The 19,449-nt window shown below is 39.5% G+C and overlaps 4 protein-coding genes across 6 annotated transcripts; 2 read left to right on the top strand and 2 right to left on the bottom strand.

The window, feature by feature from the left end:
• Positions 1 to 173: 173 nt before the first annotated feature.
• On the top strand, positions 174 to 4,730 carry rhd (Rh blood group, D antigen). Of its 2 annotated transcripts, XM_039786245.1 has the most exons (11): positions 175 to 301; positions 764 to 1,080; positions 1,646 to 1,832; positions 2,462 to 2,612; positions 2,695 to 2,842; positions 2,969 to 3,141; positions 3,316 to 3,453; positions 3,534 to 3,661; positions 3,748 to 3,827; positions 4,260 to 4,333; positions 4,458 to 4,730. In XM_039786245.1, exons 2-11 carry the CDS (start codon positions 930 to 932, stop codon positions 4,482 to 4,484), a joined length of 1,257 nt encoding a protein of 418 aa, XP_039642179.1. In that variant the 5' UTR covers positions 175 to 301; positions 764 to 929; the 3' UTR covers positions 4,485 to 4,730. The 2 variants fall into 2 exon arrangements, with proteins under 2 accessions (XP_039642178.1, XP_039642179.1); XM_039786244.1 differs by lacking the exon at positions 4,458 to 4,730 and having other exon boundaries at positions 174 to 301; positions 4,260 to 4,426.
• A 459-nt stretch (positions 4,731 to 5,189) lies between these two features.
• tmem50a (transmembrane protein 50A) lies at positions 5,190 to 9,299 on the bottom strand. Its single transcript, XM_039786242.1, has 7 exons — positions 9,161 to 9,299; positions 8,520 to 8,625; positions 8,242 to 8,354; positions 7,021 to 7,088; positions 6,681 to 6,773; positions 6,314 to 6,374; positions 5,190 to 5,956 (listed from the first exon to the last, which is right to left on the bottom strand). Exons 2-7 carry the CDS (start codon positions 8,619 to 8,621, stop codon positions 5,911 to 5,913), a joined length of 483 nt encoding a protein of 160 aa, XP_039642176.1. The 5' UTR covers positions 8,622 to 8,625; positions 9,161 to 9,299; the 3' UTR covers positions 5,190 to 5,910.
• A 1,056-nt stretch (positions 9,300 to 10,355) lies between these two features.
• Positions 10,356 to 11,940, bottom strand: mgst3b (microsomal glutathione S-transferase 3b). Its single transcript, XM_039786243.1, has 4 exons — positions 11,760 to 11,940; positions 11,533 to 11,698; positions 11,206 to 11,278; positions 10,356 to 10,678 (listed from the first exon to the last, which is right to left on the bottom strand). Exons 1-4 carry the CDS (start codon positions 11,819 to 11,821, stop codon positions 10,578 to 10,580), a joined length of 402 nt encoding a protein of 133 aa, XP_039642177.1. The 5' UTR covers positions 11,822 to 11,940; the 3' UTR covers positions 10,356 to 10,577.
• Positions 11,941 to 14,432: 2,492 nt separating this feature from the next.
• On the top strand, positions 14,433 to 17,701 carry rsrp1 (arginine/serine-rich protein 1). Of its 2 annotated transcripts, none has more exons than XR_005637356.1 (5): positions 14,433 to 14,656; positions 15,126 to 15,597; positions 15,738 to 15,943; positions 16,703 to 17,242; positions 17,362 to 17,438. XR_005637356.1 is itself a non-coding variant. In XM_039785951.1 (5 exons), exons 2-5 carry the CDS (start codon positions 15,153 to 15,155, stop codon positions 17,518 to 17,520), a joined length of 882 nt encoding a protein of 293 aa, XP_039641885.1. In that variant the 5' UTR covers positions 14,436 to 14,656; positions 15,126 to 15,152; the 3' UTR covers positions 17,521 to 17,701. The 2 variants fall into 2 exon arrangements, 1 of the variants encoding a protein (XP_039641885.1); XM_039785951.1 differs by having other exon boundaries at positions 14,436 to 14,656; positions 17,171 to 17,242; positions 17,362 to 17,701.
• The last annotated feature ends 1,748 nt before the right edge of the window (positions 17,702 to 19,449 follow it).

Genomic DNA, 19,449 nt, shown 5'->3' with positions numbered 1-19,449 from the left:
GAGAGCGAGGAGGCGAGTGTGTGGAACGTCTCACCGTTAAGCCAATCAGATTTTTGTGGACAAATCGGGCATCGCTGATTGACCAATGAACTAATCACGGAGGCGGGTTTTCTTTCTTAGTGTTTTTTGCCTTTGGTTTATTATGAGCAGAAAATATGCAGTCGTTGGGACAAAATTCCCTTTGTGCGAGACACAACAACGCCACTTCCAACATACGGGGGTTATTTATATCAAGTCCTTTGAGTGTGATTCATACAGACTTGCCCCAAGGCCTTGTATGCCATCTATGTTTTGTTATCAGGTTAGTATGCACATTGTACGCGCGCGTGTTTGACCCAAAACTGTGGGTTGCAGTTGTCCTTGCTTATAATATGATGAACTTTATGGCTTATTTATCATTGCATTCAGGACCATAACAAAGGTGGCATGATAAAAAAATACAAAACTGAAGTGACCTTTATGATTTTCGTAGAAAAAATACAAATAGAATTGTTGCTGTGCGATCTGTATAATTGTATTTTATGAGATATGTTTTAGGGTGTCAATTAGCCTATTCCAACAGTATATGTTGTATAGATATGGTAGGCTACTGTTATAGGCTAACAATGCTGCATTTTGTTCTATCCCTCTTCTTGCCAACAGCCTTATTTTTTATGGTAGGCCTAGTTATAAAGACTTCACTCAAATATGCAATTCAACAAACAAACTTCTGTGTGTGTGTGTGTGTGTGTGTGTGTGTGTGTGTGTTTGGGGGTCACAACAGCTCGCAGCTCCGGACCCATCCCGGCGTCGGGCCTGCTAATTAAGACAGACGTATCATGCCCAGCAGCTGATAAAAATGAAAAGATGTGCTCGGGGTTGCACCCTGTTCAAAGCGCCAGGGCTACACATGCGTCAGTTGGAAGAGAAGTGCGCAGTGAATATGTCCAATGGCTCCTCAGTACGCACCAAGTCTGCGCTCCCGTCTGGCACCTTTGCTGCTTTTTGTGCAGATAGGGTTCATATTCATATATGCCTTTTACATTGAGATTGAAAGCCATGTAAAAGAAGATGGGATTACCTTCAGCAATTTTTACGCAGGTAAGTAATGAGCTTGGAAAGAGGGAGGGTAAAACTATGAGGGTTGAGAGTTTTTTTTTTTTTTTTTTGAATTTATTTGTATTAATTTCTGTGGGTCATCATAATTTGGTTCCAGGAAATACATCAAATAAAAAAATAAAAAGAAAATAAATCAATAAGACAGATTTCAAAATTTCATCAAAATCAGAGTTTCGTCAGAATTTCATCTCTATTTTTTTATATACTATGCTTCCCTCAATACTTATTGATTATATTGACCCACCCCAGGGTTGAGAGGTTAGCCCAACTCATTAATGAAAAATAAATGTTTAGCTACCATGGTTCTTTTAAAAGCTAAATAAAATGACATGCTAGACTCCATGAGTATGGGGCGGGGCTGCAGTTATTACTGTTGGGCAGTGATAAGCTATAGGCTACATGTGCTGGTTCTTTAGGAGCAGATGCTGGGTTGTCTCCTGATAATCGAGCTGTAGGCTATAAGCTGAAACACAGCACAAGTGACTACAGGACTGTATTGTGATTTAGGTACCTAGCTGTTTTTAAAGTTACTTCTTTTCTCTTGCAGAGTTCCAGGATGTGAATGTGATGGTGATTCTAGGTTTTGGCTTCTTATGCACTTTTCTAGTGCGGTATGGTTTCAGTGGCTTGGGGTTCAACCTCCTTGTAGCTGTCATGGCCACCCAATGGGCAATCATACTCAATGGAATTGAGTCCTGGTATTACAGAGGAATGATCAGGATAAATTTGAGAAGGTAAGATAGGTCGTCAGCTGAGGCAGTCATTTGATCACTTTTCTTTATTTGATGTCACACATTTGTTTGAACTGATCTCTAATGAATCAATGTGTCCTTATACAGCAGGGGTGTCAAACTCAGTTTCACTGAGAGCCACACTGGAAAATAACAATCACATCAAGGGCCAGACATTTAGTTTATTCACATGCTTTTATGTCATCCAAAAAAGTCAAGGATGTTTGACTGTATTATTGCATGTCTCATATTGCCTTCTCACTGACAGTTCGGTCAACAAAAAGGCCCAAAAAAGTCAGCAATAAAGTGTCTTAGCCATCAAAGAAAAAAACGACAAAAAAGGTTGAAAAAAGCGACAAAAACATCGGAAAAAAACGATGGAAAACGAGCCAAAAGCGTTGGCAAAAGTAAAATGTATTGTGAACCTAAATTGATATGCGGGCCGGGTAAAAAAATCTGTGAGGGGCTGGATTTGGCCCGCGGGCCTTGAATTTGATACGTGTTATACAGTATCTACAGCCTATATAGCAAAATGAAATGACACTTAATTGAAAAGAGATATATCAAACCAACAAAATTCTGAAATATTACAAACCTCATATATATGTCAATAGTTATTTTTTTATATCTAGCTTGGTGGTTGCTGAGATGTGCTCAGCCTCTGCCCTCATTTCAATTGGAGCCGTGCTGGGGAAGACCAGCCCTGTCCACCTCGTCCTCATCGCCCTGCTGGAGGTGTCAGGGTTTGTCCTGAATGAATGGCTCCTCCAGACTATGCTAAAGGTAAGGCATTTTGAATGTGTTTAACCCTGACTTCAGTTTCTTAGACAAAGTGTGTGCTCATAATGATGTTTTCTTACTCTAGGTCCAGCCTCTAAAGAGCATCATGCTGCTTCACATCTTTGGGGCCTTCTTTGGACTCACGCTGACCTGGATCCTGTATCGGAAAGGATCCGAGCAGCAATTTGAAAAAGAGAAATTTGACCGCAAAACCGGATTATTTTCCATGTTGGGTAAGGTGTAGGTTATGTTTTTCCCCGACGTTGATAGGGTTTTGTAGAATTTAAGTTTAAACCCTGCATTGGCAAGCATCTACATTGTTGAAGCAGAATCGGAATAATCTGCTCTCTGTTCTCCAGGTACTATGTTTCTCTGGATGTTTTGGCCTAGTTTCAATTCAGTCCTTGTGGACAATCATACACCTGGGAGGAAGCTGGGGGCTGTGTTCAGCACCTACCTGGCCCTGGCTGTCAGTGCTGTAACAGCAGCTGCTGTGTCGGTGCTCTGCAGCCCCAAGGGAAAACTCAACCCGGTATTGTGACACTTGATGTGTCAACATTATGCTTTTCTATGAAAAGAGAATTGGCTGGAGTGAAATTACTTTTACCCGTATAAATACCCCCCAAAAATATCTAATCAAATCAGTATACTTTATACCAGTAAGATCTAATTTATGATAGCGTGTATATCTTCACTCCTCTGTCAGATCCATATGCAGTCAAGCATCCTTGCTGGTGGTGTTGCTGTTGGGGTTTCCATGTCAGTGGTTCATCAGCCATGGGAAGCCATGGCAATCGGATTCACTGCTGCTCTTGTATCAACAATTGGATTGCGATATCTCAAGGTTTTGATCACCCCATGGACACGTACCCCTCAATTAAATAATCTGTACACCACAGTTCATCATAAGCTCTTATTTTCCAGATCCACATGCTGCTTGCATTCAAGTGCCATGACACCTGCGCTGTCCTGAGCACACATGGACTCGCAGGTCTACTGGGATGGCTAGCACATCTCCTCCTACAGATTAAAGGCTGTGATGATCACACAACGTAAGTACACGACTGCCATACGGTTGCCTTGCAACACACAAAACATACAGCGTTACACCCTGTGTAATTGGTCCTTTATTTCACAGGGCAATCCGGTTTGCCGTATTTCACATTTGCACTCTCTTCATCACCATCAGTCTAAGTCTGTCCATGGGAATCATTACAGGTAAGTCATAATAATAACAAAAATTACTGATATATAGATATGACATATATATGCACAATAATTCCAATGCACCTGTACATGTGCAATGCATCTCTTGAATCTTGAATAAGTCTTCTCTCTAAAAGGTTTCCATTATCATCATTCTGGCACATAGACTGTATATAAAAGAGTTCTGGCACAATCATACCCGAAGACAGAAGGTCCCTTTTTAATTATTTAGTCACAGCAGAATGCCACAAGTTACATTTGACCCAACACTTATCTTACTTTAGGTTTTCAGTATTTTAGTGAAATTCAGGTCAGCTGAAGTCATCTGTTTACCGTGTAACAACATGCAGGTTGATAACCACAGGTGTTTATCAACACTGTATAATGCAGCATGCATGCCATTTGTATGCTTTCAAAATTACTTTTATATGTCATTGTTTAAAGGGCTACTACTTAAGTGGAACTTTTGGAGGCCGCCCCAGGACAAGAAATGTTTTGATGATCAGGCTTTCTGGGAGGTAGGCAATCAAGACTTTATTTTCTTACAGTTATGGATTTGATATTATTTTGTGTTGTGCTATACCTCAATAATAATGTTAATTCATAAAACAGAACTGGACAAAACGTTTTCATCTTTTGCAGTTTCCCCAGCTTGCCGTGCGCAAGTGAGACGGAGAAAGAAGTAGATCAAGTCTGATCCTGGAAGTACAAACTATTTTTGGTGTTCATTCATATCCATGTATATAACTTGATCAAAAGTTATTAGATGTTGTTATACGTGTAAGTCTGGGATTTAAAGGTCCCATGGCATGAAAATTTCACTTTATGAGGTTTTTTAACATTAATATGCGTTTCCCCAGCCTGCCTATGGTCCCCAATTGGCTTGAAATGGTGATAGGTGTAAACCGAGCCCTGGGTATCCTGCTCTGCCTTTGAGAAAATGAAAGCTCAGATGGGCCGATCTGGAATCTTGCTTGTTATGACATCATAAGGAGCAAGGTTACCTCCCCTTTCTCGGCTTTGCCCGCCCAGAGAATTTGGCCCACCCATGGGAGAGAGACATCATGGCTTTCAAACGAGAAAAGTGGCAGTTGGTCAAGGCCACACCCCCACCCTCCACCTTGCCCCCCCCTCTCTCCTCCTCAATAGCTACAGGCACAAAAATGGCACATACTAAGGAAAGCTGATTGTGGGACTGGCTCTAGTGGCTGTAATTCTGCACCAAGGCTGAATTTCGGGAAAGAGACTTCAGATACAGTATTAGGGGACCACTAAGGTCTTTAAAAAAGCATCCAAAGAGCATCATGTCATGGGACCTTTAAAAATTTAAATTTAAATCAAGGTTTAACTGTGGAAGCATGAATGCACGAGTCCTTTACTGCCCAATATTTTTTTGTTTAATGGTCATCAGAAACTGACCTCATGGTTTGGATGTTACACAAGCAAATGGGTAAGCGTTGCAGTCAAATACAAATCCCCATTACACATCACCCTACAGTTCTGAAACCGTTGTTTACTTAATGTCAGCAGCGTCAGCTAGTGAACCGTCAACAACAAATCTGGATGACTGCAAAGTTTCAGTGCTGACAAGAGTTATTTCAGGAAAAATACAAACAACCCCTTATGGTTACATTCAGCAAATGTGTACAGTAATATGAAATATTGCCCTCAATGATATTTTGTACCATAATAATTTATGTTGTTTCCACTTAAAAGACTGTCTAAATTAAAGGATCTCATAAAAGTAAGGATACCTGAAGAAATGTGGACAGCTCAGAGAATTAAAGCTCCCAAAATACACATTTTGTTATACACGAGTTGCGAAACATTGTAACAACATGGCTACACAGGCTGAGTGCAAATAGACATGTTTAAAGATATGCCACATTTGAAAATATCCAAAACTTTAAACGAATCTATGAACACTTGTGCTTACGTTACGATTAGCCATTATACAGCAAACAATATAAATTAAACATGTTAATTTGAAAGCTAACAATGTTTATATAAAGTGAATAACCACTAAAGCATATTGTCTCATACAATATAGATAGTAGAGTGTATAAACAGTGGACATGAAGACACACAGAGTCCATTACTGCCACAGATCCTCTGTACGTCCAAACTTGAAGACCAAACCCCTAACCAGAAGACAAGAAGATAAGGGTTAGCGAAATATTTTTTTAAATGTCACTCAAAACTCACTGTGAGTCTGTAAAGTTCATGTTAAATAAAAAAGTACATTCATGTACTTGCTTTTCTGCAATTCTTAATGTCAACATTGATACTTTTAATAATGTGACAGGTTAGAGGGAACCTTGTACAATTGTATAAGGTGTACAACCTTGTACAATTGTACATTGAATTGGAAATCATATTGAAAATGTAATTAAAATCGGGACCTTGTGAATTAGAATGGAATACCCATTGATACCCAGCCCTAGCTGAAGTGTAAGCATGGGTTTGGAGTAAGATACCGCAGAGGACCATTGACTTACCCAAAGAAAATGAATGCATTTTGGAAGAAAATGGCAATACCAGGGTACACAACAGGCTTTTCTGCAAGGGACAACAGAGTTATAGGTTACAAAATAAGGCCACATTTATAATTTGACAAAGTACAACATTTAGTAAATGAAGAGCTGTTCATGATTGAACTGTACATTTTGCTTCAAACTGCATATGTACATAAAGTTACTGCATCATACAGGCTTCTCTTTAAAAAAAAAAGAAGAAAAAAAATCACTATAATTTTTCAAAACACTTCTGAATTGCTTTAAAATACCTCTCACTGTCACACCCTAAAACTGACTACTGAACAGTCAGCGCAAGTCACGATGTGCTAGGCAGAAGAGCAGAACTTACTAGGCACTACGAATCCTCCAAACAGGATCCACATGGAGGCAATGAGGGAGCCGAATGCAAGCATGAAGCCAATGAAGAGCCAAACTCGAGCACCTGCAAGCAGAGATAAGAAAGGGTGCGTTACTGGGTGATGCGACACAACGCTTTTTATAAGTTTGCGTTTTACTGCATGAATGCTGTAATGGTAATACAAGGAAACAGTCTGACATCAGGGCATAAGTACTGTAACAGTATTAAAATATCCAGTAAAGAAACCATCACTATACATGGGGAAAGTTAACAGTTTGTGGGGAAATGTACTCTGAATATAGAGCTGTACAGCATATCCTATCATACACACCTGTCTGTCCAATGCAGCCTTCACTGTAGCTGTCTCCTCTCACTTGGCCGTTTGAAACAGCATTTATCCTAGATGTGTCAAATGAGGGAAAAAAAATGTATTTACATTATCAAAAGCTATTTGATAAGTGACTTTTATATTTGACTCCTTATGCTGACAGTCTCCATGGTAATTGGATACAATAAGAAGCTGGGAAATGTGCTGGGAAATAGCAAATTGACAAAAAAATAAATAAATTACAATCCCAAGCTAGTGTTTCAGAAGCTTTCAGTCCCAGTAGCTCCGTCAGTAGTCTCGCAATAGCAGGCTGTCCTCCACAGCGCTGCACAGGAAGGTCTGGTGAGCCCACACAACAATCCCGGATGGGAGAAAAAACGTGCTCTGGTTTATTGGCATTTCTTTAGACCAATCACAATCGTCTTGGGCGGTGCTACATGCCGAGCGGAGCCCCGGTGCCGCTGCAAAATAGCCTCTGGAAGGAACTTGTTCTGGTGGAGCGTGTACGTTCAATCCCGGAAGTGGAACGTCGTGGATATAGACTACTCCGTCAGGGACTTGGCTTGGGAACTGGAGAGGTGCCAGTTCACTTCCTGGGGTACTGCCTAGGTGCCCTCAGGCAAGGCACCGAGCCCCTTGGTGGCAGCCACATCCCTCTAAAATCTCTGTGTATGCATTTCAGGTGTATGTGTGTTCCTAAAAATGTAATTTCCCCCAAGGGAAAAATGTAAGTAATTCTTATGCAATGGCCCTGGAGTTGCTCACTTGTCATGGAGATGGTTTAGTTGGTGAAAGATTAAGGAGACCATCCACATCTAACACCAGAGACCATTCTTTAACACAGGCAGAAGTAATGTGTTACATGTAGTTCTCTGCACTGGCTCATGTTCACCCTCTTGGTGTTTTCAAATGGTTGATTTGGTTGGGTTGCGAGCAATCTGGGATTTATTGCGACAGACTGCTAGATGCAATCTGGGATGTTTGTCTGTTGTGACGGATCTGTTCCTTCTTAGATCTGTGAGAATGTCTGGGCTACCAATTATCATGTGACTTCAACTATACTATCTCCATGACAAATGAGCAGCTCCATACGCTGAGGAAGGCCTGGTGATGGGGCTTTATAGCTTAAGAAACACCAAATAATTCAACCTTGTTGGAATGGTTTGATAAACTGAAGAATCTAACATTTCCTGTGACAGAAACAGTCTGCAAATGCAGTCTTACATGAGAAAGGCCACTGTAGCGATGACTCCACAAGTGTGATAGGCGTGATGAAACTGCCCCTGGTCAGGATATTTCACTGCTGCATCAATGATGATCCACCAACCAGTGAAGAACTGCAACAAAGATCCACAGTTTAAAACAGGAATCCACAGCTCTACATACACCATTAGTAAGTAGGCAAACACAGACCAGGAAGACAAACCACATTAGCGTACATATCCCTTCTGTAGCTACAGTAGGCTATATCTGCCCTCCGGAAAACAGAAACAGTAAAATACCAGAACTCCAGCAGCTATGGATGCGATGGTGTTTCTTCTTTCTCCCCAGTCCACATTGCACTCGCAGTCTCCGCACCGGATTCCGTCCAGAAAACCTGACATAATTCTGGGAAAAGGCGTAGTAGCGTACAACAATGAGTAAAAGCAAAAACAACATAAACTTTATAGAAACACTCAGTCATCTCGACATGACACATATACGCTATATTTAATAGTACAACTCAATGTTCCCAAACACTGTTCAGAATTATGAAAACCAATGTACGTTTGTGCGCAATCGCTGTGCTGTATTGATGATGCTTAACTCCCTAGCTTACATAGCAAGCACCAACAAACACCAACTATTTGTACACCAAAGCTCGGTAACATCTATTCAACAACAAGGCTGTCGAGGTGTCCGCTTTATAGCTGTTAAAAATATAAAGTGTATTTATACAGTAGATAAAAAAAAAACAGGGCTGTGTCGTCGGATTCTTTTGTTCATCGCTTTGGCACTAGCAAACATTTCCTTGAAGGTTTCTTCTTGCTACGAAGTTGATATAAATAATAGCATAACTAATACGACAACGGTAGTACCAAGCGAAAACACACACCCCAAAAGCATTTCTTGGTTGTATTGTCATTTTCAAAGGAATTCTTACCTTTTATTTTCGTTTTTTGATGTGAACCCCCTGGATAAGCCTGACTTTGCTTCCGACAGAGCTCGGTCATGCACATGCGCAGTTCATACACAACCGTTTGATGATGGCACATCAGCGACGCTGTTGATATTGGTGCCTTCAAGTGTTGTGGACAAAATGGTAATTTGTGCAAAATTACAAGAACATGAAATGAACTACTCATAAAGTATAGCCTACTTGTAGGGATATTAATATGTCAGTTGACTTAGATGTGAAAAGATGTGACGTATAAATGAGTGCATAGGAGTGGTAGTATCACCTCGTAACTCGTTCATTCTAAAAGTGATAAATAGAAAACAACATACTACATCCGCATTTTCTTCTGTAAAACAGTGCAGTATAAAGTAGTGAATATATGTGCTACCTATGTTACAAACACTCACCATACTATGCAAACCCCACTTCGTGATTATGCTCTTCATTATTTCCAGAGAAAATTGCCGAACAAGTTACTTACGGGTCATTAAGTTGGAGGTACGAGCTTAGCACGAGTTCTTGAAGGAAGCACCGAACCGCGTACTTTCACATTTACTTATGAAGCTGTTGCAAAAAAACAAAACAAAAAACGTATGAAGCTGTTGCAGACTGCATCACACGCTGGACTCGATCCTGAAAATAATAAACGAGTAGCCTATATTTGAAACTAATTTTAAATATCGTAGCAGAAATACAAAATAATAAATACTAAAATATAATTCAAATAGTAACTGTGTAACTAAAATGATAGGCCAATATATGAGAAAGCAGATGTTAAACAAGGGATTTATGTAAATTGTATTTTATTTCATGTGTCTAAAGGACTATTTGCATTTGACTCTGCTTAATCCGTGGTTCAGTGGTGTGAGTGCAGAACAGCAACATTTGTGTTTAAAACATGCCGTTAACTGAAACAAGGGGAGAAAAGTTTACACTTTGGTTATTATCTCAAAGCAGAGGAAACAACTTTCTGAAAGCCATCAACAGAACATTTTCTCAGATCTATTGTTTGTTAAGATTATCTGTAGATCTTCTTGAAGCCATTTTCTGCATGCTCTGATGGGAGATTTGTGCCCATCATGTGTGAGTCACAAGGGGCCTTAATGCATGCTGCCAACCTTTTCACTATTCACAAACCTTAATGCCTGCAACTGTGAACAGAGTACTAGAGGACATACAGTATCTGGGGCTGTAGCATCAATCAGCATCTACTTTATTGTCGATCACATCATGGTGTAGGCATTCACAACAAACATTTGAATAATGAGATATCAAGTTAGTGGTCCATACAAATATGTTGAATTTGAAATTAGCATTTCAAGAATAGTACAGGTACTTTAGTTGACACATCGGAAAATGACATGTAAGCCTGTTTAAATGAGTAAACAAGATGACAATTGTCTTAAAAGACTCCAAGCAATTGCAAGGCTACAGATATGGACAGAAAGATGACACCAAAGTATCCAATGTAGCCATAGGCACCATTCATCCTCTTGGCTGGATCTGGAATTAAACATAAAATAGACTTTCACCAAGCAGAAGTATATGAAATATCAATAAATACTGAACTATTTGTTGGGAATGTTTTGGTCTGATTTTGAAATTCACACCTAATATTTGGCAGATTATACATTAAATTGCCGTTCATAAACTACTTAACTTAAACACATACCGCAAGTTAGACCTCATCGATAGTTTTTTACTATGTTTTGCTCAATGCTATCTTCTGTAAATGATTAAACAGAACTAGGTGAGAAGCAACAACATGCTCTAGCAATCACTGTACTGTAACCTGTGTGACACATATATACTGCAGCCTTTACACATCTAATGCTACAATTATGAGTATTATATTTTTTATATATTATACTTTGACCCAAGTACTATTATATAAAATATTACATAGATTAAAAATAATATTGGTAGTCTGTGTGTAGCCTAGAACTGTGTGTAAATGTAGACGGATAAAAAGAGTGGATGAACTGAGTTCATGTGCTTTTTTCCCCCATTACATTAACACAATGTCTTACCTCCTGTGTAATAGCCCCAGGCGTAGGAAAACCTGCTGGTCACCCAAATAGCCCCCAGCACAGAAGCTGATAACTTTGTGAATAAAGAAAAAGCGAATTAATACCAACAGTTGGGAAATACAGCGGTGATCCAGTTTGAGTAAAAAATGCTTAATCACTGTGACTCTGGAGAATTTATGCCAAAGATCACAAGAATGTCTTGCCCCTCCCACACGTGCGATATGGTGTGTGGTAACAATTTTATAGTATGGCAAAATAATATAAACAAACACAAAGTTAATACGTGGCTATATTTGATTAGGTGTGTAAAAAAAAAAGTATACATACCGGGTACACAAGAGCTGCAATGGTCTGGAAAACAAGCCACTGAGGATACACCTCTAGGGTGTTCTGATGTGCTCTCTGGATACAGTTGAATACCTGCTCCTTGTCACTGTACATAGTGGGGTACTGTAAGGTAAAGCGAAGATCAAACATACAATACATTAGCCAGTGTCAACTTTACTTCTACTTGTTTTCATTATTTTCCCACTTTTTTTTTCCCTGATATCTATGCAGGTGTAGAGGTAAATATGACATATCCAAAGCTGGACGGCAATACAGTCAGAACGTCCATCTCTTCTCGATAGGTTGGACTGTGTTTCAAGTTTTTAGAAGACGGTGGCGTGCAATCGTGGAAGCAGGAAATACAGGAATCAACAAAGTAATCAGAGTCGAGGTTACATAAGATATCGCGAGATTGCTTGCCTGCCGGCGATATTACGAATCCCACTATGGCCACGCCAACACCGAACCTTCAATAGCATTCACACACTACTATTGGCCAGGCGTCCCATAGATATATATCTATGAGGCGTCCATGCTTACATGTCCTATCTCCTGACCAATCCCTAACCTTAACCACTCGAGGTGAAATGCCTAACCCCAACCAATCGAGCTGCTTCGTAGGGCGGTTCTTGGCGTGGCCGTAGTGGGATTCGTAATTTTGCTGCCTGCCGAGGGTGTAGGCTATTTAAAGGGCAATACCACAAATATTTTTCTTCTTCTAATATATTAGTTGTGTTGCACAAAAGCAAAGAAGAGTTGCAAAACATAATAAAGCATGTGTACAATTAAGGACATGCTTTTCTTATCTCCACTACATGCCAAGATGGAACTTAAAGGTCCCATGGCATGAAAATTTCACTTTATGAGGTTTTTTAACATTAATATGCATTCCCCCAGCCTGCCAATGGTCCCCCAGTGGCTAGAAATGGCGATAGGTGTAAACCGAGCCCTGGGTATCCTGCTCTGCCTTTGAGAAAATGAAAGCTCAGATGGGCCGATCTGCAATCTTGCTCCTTATGAGGTCATAAGTAAATTACTTTGAATTAAATTACTAACATATGCAATGCACAACAACTGTTATTGAAGATAGGCCTACAACAGGCACTGAGGATATTTTTTGTGAATACTGCATTTGACCTTTTTTCACTCCTTTTTGTCAAAGTGAATCCAAACATTTGTGCTTCTCTGCTGTTTTGCAGGTTGGCCCAAATTATCAAATTCTTTTGAACTTTTATCAGAGTCTAAACGCTGATGCTGAATCGGCAGCCTTTTGTCCCAAATTCAGGTTGACACATAATTAGATATAAGGGCACATGCATTAATGTCACTTTTGGAGAATGCATACCGTGGATGTTAAAAAGTAACAACGTTCACCCAGAGTGACTGTATTCCTTTTGTTTGTACCAAACAGGGGCATTAACACAGTGAGCTGTTCAAAAGAATCAAATCTTGAATCATTTAGAAAAACACACGAAACGATCACCCAACACAAGACACTTTAAAATCTTTTTGGGAAAAAGAAAGGAGGGAGGAAACAAAAATATTTGTGACACAGAAAGCAACAGCACTTGAAACATAAATTAAACGTAAGTCCAACAGCACTAGTGCCAGTAATACGTCATTGGATACTTCCTGGTGAGGCCACAGCAGATTTAACATTATAAGAAAAGAAGAACAAGGATAGGTTTATACTGTACAGGTATATATATTGATATAAGGCACAGTCACGTCCAGATCTACACAGATGTATCAAAGAGTTTAGTTAGTAAAATAGGAGTATTCATTTTTCCAGTTTTATCCAAAGGAGGGAAAGGGATTAGTGATGAGTTATTAGTTAAAACAGGAGAAATGCTAGCAATTTTGTAAGCAGTACAGTGGATAAAAGATACAAGACCACTGAGAGCAATCATTTGTTCAGACTCAAGCTCATCACTAGCGTAGTGTACATCACAGTCATTCAGACAGCAGACCAGACATTTTGAGATTTACAACAAACTTTGTATAATTCAAATGATTGGTCTTAGAGTAATATGTTTTTTATATGGATACCGGCACTTATTGGTATCAAAGGAAAGGAAATGACAGATAAAGTTGCAAAAGTGGCTACAAAACATAATTACCGGTACATTGATTTGGCGGTTAGTTTCAGAAAAACAGAAGTTAAGAGCATTATATAACAGAGATTGAAGGAAACAATGCGAGGAAGAGAGGAAAGGACGATGGTTTTACAGAGTACAAAGGAAAGCAGGAGGAATGAGGTGCTGGAATTAAGGAGCAGGAGAGAAGAGACGATTATATCAAGACTTCAATTGGACACACTGGACTAAACAGTATCACTGATCAAAATAGGTATGCATAATACAGGAAGATGTGATTACTCTTGGCAAGAAGAAACAGTATAGCATTTATACTATACTGTCATAAATATTAGGGAGATAGAAGACTTTTGATACAAAACCTCACAAAGATAAAAGTGTTTGATCGAATATGTATTCTGGAATGGAATTCAAGAAAAGAGCTTCATTAATTGCATTGATCTATTTTGCATATATTTTTTCTGTTTCTATATTTATCGTTTATTCCTTAATAATGTTACATATGTTTGTTTGTGTATGTATGCACCAATCACCAAAGCAAATTCCACGTACAGGCAACTTACTGTGGCAATAAACTATTTCAGTATCTTAGACAAATTAATATGAATGAGAAGATATACGTTTTATTTATTTATTATTATTATGTTATTTTATGTTTTGTGTAAATATTCTAAATACTAGATATTCTGATTCACACTCCATACCAGTTGGTGGCGGTAATGCCCCAAATCGTTGTTTGCCAACCGCCAATACACCTCAAAGAAGAAGAACACGTGACTGGAATTAGGCTACTAGCTACGGCTACTACTCGCTGGTTCGCTTTCATTAGCTAGAGTGACGACGACAGAGACGGTTCAACATCCACGACGAGTCAACGGTTGCTTCAAACCAACACAATTGAGCATTTTTGAGTTTTATTCGAAAGCTATCGTCGCGTTTACGTTTTCTGAAGGCGACTTTTCTGATATATTGTATATTTGAAAGTCATCAGGAGGACCAAAGGTTTAAAGTCAACGTTACAGTCGACGGTAAGTCCATAACGTTACAACGGCAGCTTCAGCTTTCATTTAACGTTAGCTGACGTAACGTTTACTTTCTGTAAACGGTTGCATTTAACGTTAATCGACTGAATATACATGTATTGTCTATGTAATTTAATGTTTATGTGCGAATTATTTGGATATGGCGTTTTTGGAGTGATAACAGATGGTAGCAAGCTAGTCCGGCTATCTTTAGCTTGCGTCATACTGGAAATTTCCAGTATTTTCCAGTCGGCCGCTGCTGCATTACGTTGCTTTGCTCGCAAGGGGCAGCACCGAGGAAACAACTGTTACACAACAATAGCCGTAGGTTTACAGACTGTGGGTGATGTTATCAAGGCACTAAAACGCCTAATGACCCTCATTATTGCTATATTGACTAACGTTACAAGGGGCCAGCCCATTCTAAGTTTTTAGTTTTTAATTTACTTAATTAATTTCGATATTGTCATTTCAGCTTTTGGCAAAAAAAACTAACAAAACAATGGCCAAGGGAGAAGACTCACACTCTGAAATGGCCGACGTTCGTCAGAGAGATGGTATCAATGTAATCTTTGACCAGAACAGCCCTGCCTCGTCTCGCTCCCGCTCACCAGCCAGAAGCAGCGGTGGTGGCAGACGCTCTGTTGGCTCTCGTCGCCACAGGGGACGTGGCACCCACGGGCGACGTTACAGGTCTTCATCGTCGTCTTCGTCCAGCAGCAGGTCCTCCTCTCACACCAGGTCCCGCTCTCACCCTCGTTGCCACAGACCTTCTTCCCGCTGTCGCTGTGACAAACATCGCAGAAATGGCCGTGAGCGCCGCTCCAGGCCTTCCAGCCGCGGGTACAGGAGGTCTGTGAGTCGGTTTTCCCAATCCCCACCCAGAACCCACAAAAGCGGCTCAAGGTCCGGATCTTCAGAGCATTCTGTCAACTTAAATTTGGATGGTAAGATGATTTGATCAAAATTAGGGAACAGTCACTACTCTTACTTGTATTCATTGCCCAAAGAGGCACACTCTGACAATTATTTATTTTTTTAATTGCAAAAGTCCTTAAATCTTTTCAAAACTTTTTGTGTTCCCCAGATAAAGAAGAACTCATCAAAACTGCAAAGGCCAATGCTACGACGATTCTAGGAGTGGAGAAGCTGGAACTTCCCGAGAGGATCCTAGAAGTGGAGAAGCTGGAACTTTCTGAATGTGTGAAACCAATCCTGTCAGAGCAGTCGGAGTTCAAATGGGTGTCGTCAGATACATGGGTGAGACAAGACCCTGAAAAGACTCTGTCACAGGTGGGTGTCTCATCAGCTACACATTGAACACATCACACACTAAAGAACCACTTGCCACAGATTCTTTTTAAAGGCATAGACACATTTTTCCCATCTTGAACTACATGATGGGGAATACAAGGTAAGCAGTGTTGAGTATTTTTCAGTTTTTCAAACAACTTGTGCCTAACAGTGCACTGACCATTAATACATGTTTACCACATGGGTAAGGGACTCATAGGTCTTTGGCTGTACATGACAAATGGTTTTTCATAAAAGTAAAGTTGCAACAATTATACAGTGCATGAAGCACAATGTAATGTCTACAGATCTATTGATTGATTTGAATTTCCTGTGTCTTGTGTTAACCTTTGGACCCCTGAGGGAATACACATGCTCTCTGTATTTATTCCTGTCTTCATAGATAACATGACAGTGGTCTCCTTCACTCATCGGCACCTGGGATTAAAGGGCTGTCATGTGACTTGGGTGAAGACAATATGTGTTTGCGTGAAAGGTTATCTGATAACTCTTGTAATGTTCACAATGTGTAAGTTTATCAACTAGAGGCTTGCAATTAAACAAACACATATGTAGATTGCCTCACAATCAGATGATGCACACAGTCCATAAACATGCTAATTATACACATAGATACGTAGATGATGCAATTCAGCTATTGTATTACACTGACTCCACTTCATACAGATAGGCAGTAGATTTTTGAAATTTCGAATGTATTCATGCTTGCAGTTGAAATGGGTCATTGTTATTTAGCAGAATCCTCCACTCGCTGATGGAGCACAGGCGTGTGGACTGCATTATAGTGACTATCCCTGTCGAGAGCTAAAAACAGACGAAGAACTCCTCTCCATATGCCAAAGATAAGTTGGTTCACCAGCTGAGGGCTGGGAAACCTAGGTCACCATCATTCTGCCACTGTAGACAGAAAAGACAAACCTTTACTCTTTTTCTTTGCATTTTATTCTGTTTCAAGGTCTGTCCTTGTAGGATTCATTAAATGGTCGAGCCAGGCCTTTGATGGCAGTGGGACGGGGGTGTTAAGTGTTGAAGCTAACACTTAAATAATTAACAATGCAATAGAAGTTTTTTATTTATTTATTTATTTACAATATTAACAATTGGAACTATAATCCATCCATACGAACATAAACTGTCAAGCTCACCCTACCATCAGTTTTACACACGTGTCTAACTAGGTTTGGTTTTCTTGTCTCTTTCAAACAGAGCATTGAGGGGGAGTCTGATATGTCCAGCCCAACGATGTCCCCAAAAACAAAAATCTCTTTCAGCATTCATGTAAGTGACTTAAACTGCATCTTCAATGGTTAATAGCCAAACCAAACTGCTTTACTTTTTTTCTGGGTATACATTGATGTATTCTAATGTCTCTTTCTCTCCTAATCTTGTCCCGTTAGAATTCTGTGGTCAAACAAACAGTGGCAGCTTCATCTTGTGCTAAGGTAACTTCCAGGATGGACATCTATGAAAGCAGGAAGCCTTATGGTCACTGGGTTCCAGTCCAATCAGGCAAAACCTCCAAAGCACGCAAACACAGACCTGCCACGTCACACTAGAGTGGCAGAGTACATGGACGTTGTAAATATTTTGTACATATATTTTACCATTTCATGGTCAACATTTTCTTTCAGATGTTAAAAGTTAAGTGGAAAGAAGTGAAGATTTCATCCAGGTGGGATTATTTTTCCTTTTGTTGTATAGTGTGCTGGTTATGATTGAATAAAGATTTATTTGATAGATTGTTTCTGACTGCTTTTGTAACTAGTCTCGTAGATCAATGAACTGCACCCAGTGAGTCAATATTGAGCCTTGATAAGCTGTTTAGGGAAAGCTTTAATTGGGAGTTAGGTTTTAGAATTGGTAGAGAACACTGACTAAACTCATGCATGCAGAGAAATGAGGTTTTAACTGACCAATAGTAACTTTACAGTAATATTCCTTACTACTTACAAATCACTTACTAGAGTAAAGCAATGGCATATTTGGATATATTTTTCTAAAGGGTTTTATCCTACAGTCCAGCCTGAGTGTTTGTGTATGGATTTAAGTCTGCTGCATTTTTTATGATGACCACAGTGTGTCAGTATTATACATTTCAGAGTTTGTCGGTGTGTCACTTAATTAGGAATGGGTCAGGTTTCAGACTGATGATGTGGTAGCCTGGTTCTGGACCTCTGAATTGGCAAAATCTCTGATTTGTTTGATTTTAAATAAGAATGAAGTGATACAAAATGGCAAATCAGTCAATATCAGCCTAGATGATTCAGTGACTCTGAAGGTACACAATGTATATAATGCTATGTGACAGAAGTCTTTTAAAAAACCCATGATACCTCGAACAATTCCACAGTAGTGCAAAAAAAGTTACGTATTATCTGTAGTTCATTTAGCTCAGAACAGAGCCATCAATAATGGTATGCGCTTTTCCTACAACCTCTGCCGTAAATAACACCTGTAATGTATCATTAACTACCTAGTAATCAGTCGCAGAATTATTTTTTTGCCTGTGGGACTCTGATGGTGATTGACGTTTGGTGATCATCTAGCTGCTTACACATGATTTGAACATGTTCTTTCTTGAGTAACATAATATATCCTGCTGTTGTGGCTGCTAAAGTGACTGGTTCTTGGCACGTAAAAAAATAAATGCTAGTGTATTATTGCCAGAAGGTAACTTATCTATTGGGTAAGATAACTATGAAGTGAGTTTGATACACTTTTGTGCTCCCAAGATTTCTAGGCTGATATTTACATACATGTCACAATCTGCTGATTATGTCTGAGTGCCAGACTGTGTGTCTCCTGCTGTAAACTGACCTGTAATTCTGATTAATTACTTTGACGAGAGATAAGACATGCAAATACATAACACAGGGAGCAGGTACTGAGAACGTAATACACATCAATATCATTGATATGCACACACAGCATAGTAGTCTCTAGTTTGACCAGACAAGGCAGAGAAGAGAGACAAGGGTTTGTTTTGTTTTGTAATGGAGTCATCACATAATAGGTTTGGAAAAAAAGATTTGGTGCTTGCAGGCTTTTGTGTCTATGGAGAAAAAAAAACTCACTTAACACTTATTTATACAGTCATTTTCCTATATTTACTAGGCTTACTTGCTTTGCAGGAAACAGTTTAACTGGCAGTTGGTCTCAGAATAATTAAAAGTGTCACATTATCTGAGACACAGCAGTTAATTTATGCAGTGTTATTCCTTCTACGATTCCCAGACAATGTCCTCAGGCTAATCAGATAAGACTACACAATATCACAATCATAAACCTGAACGTTTAATCCACACCCTCAAAGCTCTAGAGCAGAGTCAGATATCAAAGCCCTCCCTTACCCCTCATCAGTAAAACAAACTATTTGTGTCATGGCCTCTTCGCACACTATCCTTTGAAGGCATACCATACATTTATTGTGAGGTTTGATTGAGTCAAGATTAAATATAATAGAATAACGAATAGGTTTGCTTCAA

The sequence above is a fragment of the Perca fluviatilis genome, chromosome 20, assembly GCF_010015445.1.
Source record: "Perca fluviatilis chromosome 20, GENO_Pfluv_1.0, whole genome shotgun sequence".
Classification (NCBI taxonomy): domain Eukaryota; kingdom Metazoa; phylum Chordata; class Actinopteri; order Perciformes; family Percidae; genus Perca; species Perca fluviatilis.
Note: the sequence above shows the minus strand (reverse complement) of the source record. Positions and strands in the feature narration are given on the sequence as shown.

Bases quoted from the DNA above. Each gene is read 5' to 3' on its own strand.
- mgst3b (XM_039786243.1), bottom strand. From the start codon at position 11,821: ATGGACGTTCTGACTGTATTGCCGTCCAGCTTTGGATATGTCATATTT. The intron at 11,699-11,759 runs ATAGATATCAGG...GTAAAGTTGACA, and splicing joins ATATTTACCTCTACACCTGC to CTGGCTAATGTATTGTATGT. The intron at 10,679-11,205 runs GTAAGACATTGT...GTTTAATTCCAG, and splicing joins CTGGGGCTATTACACAGGAG to ATCCAGCCAAGAGGATGAAT.
- tmem50a (XM_039786242.1), bottom strand. From the start codon at position 8,621: ATGTCAGGTTTTCTGGACGGAATCCGGTGCGGAGACTGCGAGTGCAAT. The intron at 8,355-8,519 runs GTATTTTACTGT...TCTTTGTTGCAG, and splicing joins CCATAGCTGCTGGAGTTCTG to TTCTTCACTGGTTGGTGGAT. The intron at 5,957-6,313 runs GTAAGTCAATGG...TCTTCTGGTTAG, and splicing joins AATGCATTCATTTTCTTTGG to GGGTTTGGTCTTCAAGTTTG.
- rsrp1 (XM_039785951.1), top strand. From the start codon at position 15,153: ATGGCCAAGGGAGAAGACTCACACTCTGAAATGGCCGACGTTCGTCAG. The intron at 15,598-15,737 runs GTAAGATGATTT...TGTGTTCCCCAG, and splicing joins TGTCAACTTAAATTTGGATG to ATAAAGAAGAACTCATCAAA. The intron at 17,243-17,361 runs GTAAGTGACTTA...TTGTCCCGTTAG, and splicing joins AAATCTCTTTCAGCATTCAT to AATTCTGTGGTCAAACAAAC.
- rhd (XM_039786244.1), top strand. From the start codon at position 930: ATGGCTCCTCAGTACGCACCAAGTCTGCGCTCCCGTCTGGCACCTTTG. The intron at 1,833-2,461 runs GTAAGATAGGTC...TTTTATATCTAG, and splicing joins ATCAGGATAAATTTGAGAAG to CTTGGTGGTTGCTGAGATGT. The intron at 2,843-2,968 runs GTAAGGTGTAGG...TCTGTTCTCCAG, and splicing joins CGGATTATTTTCCATGTTGG to GTACTATGTTTCTCTGGATG.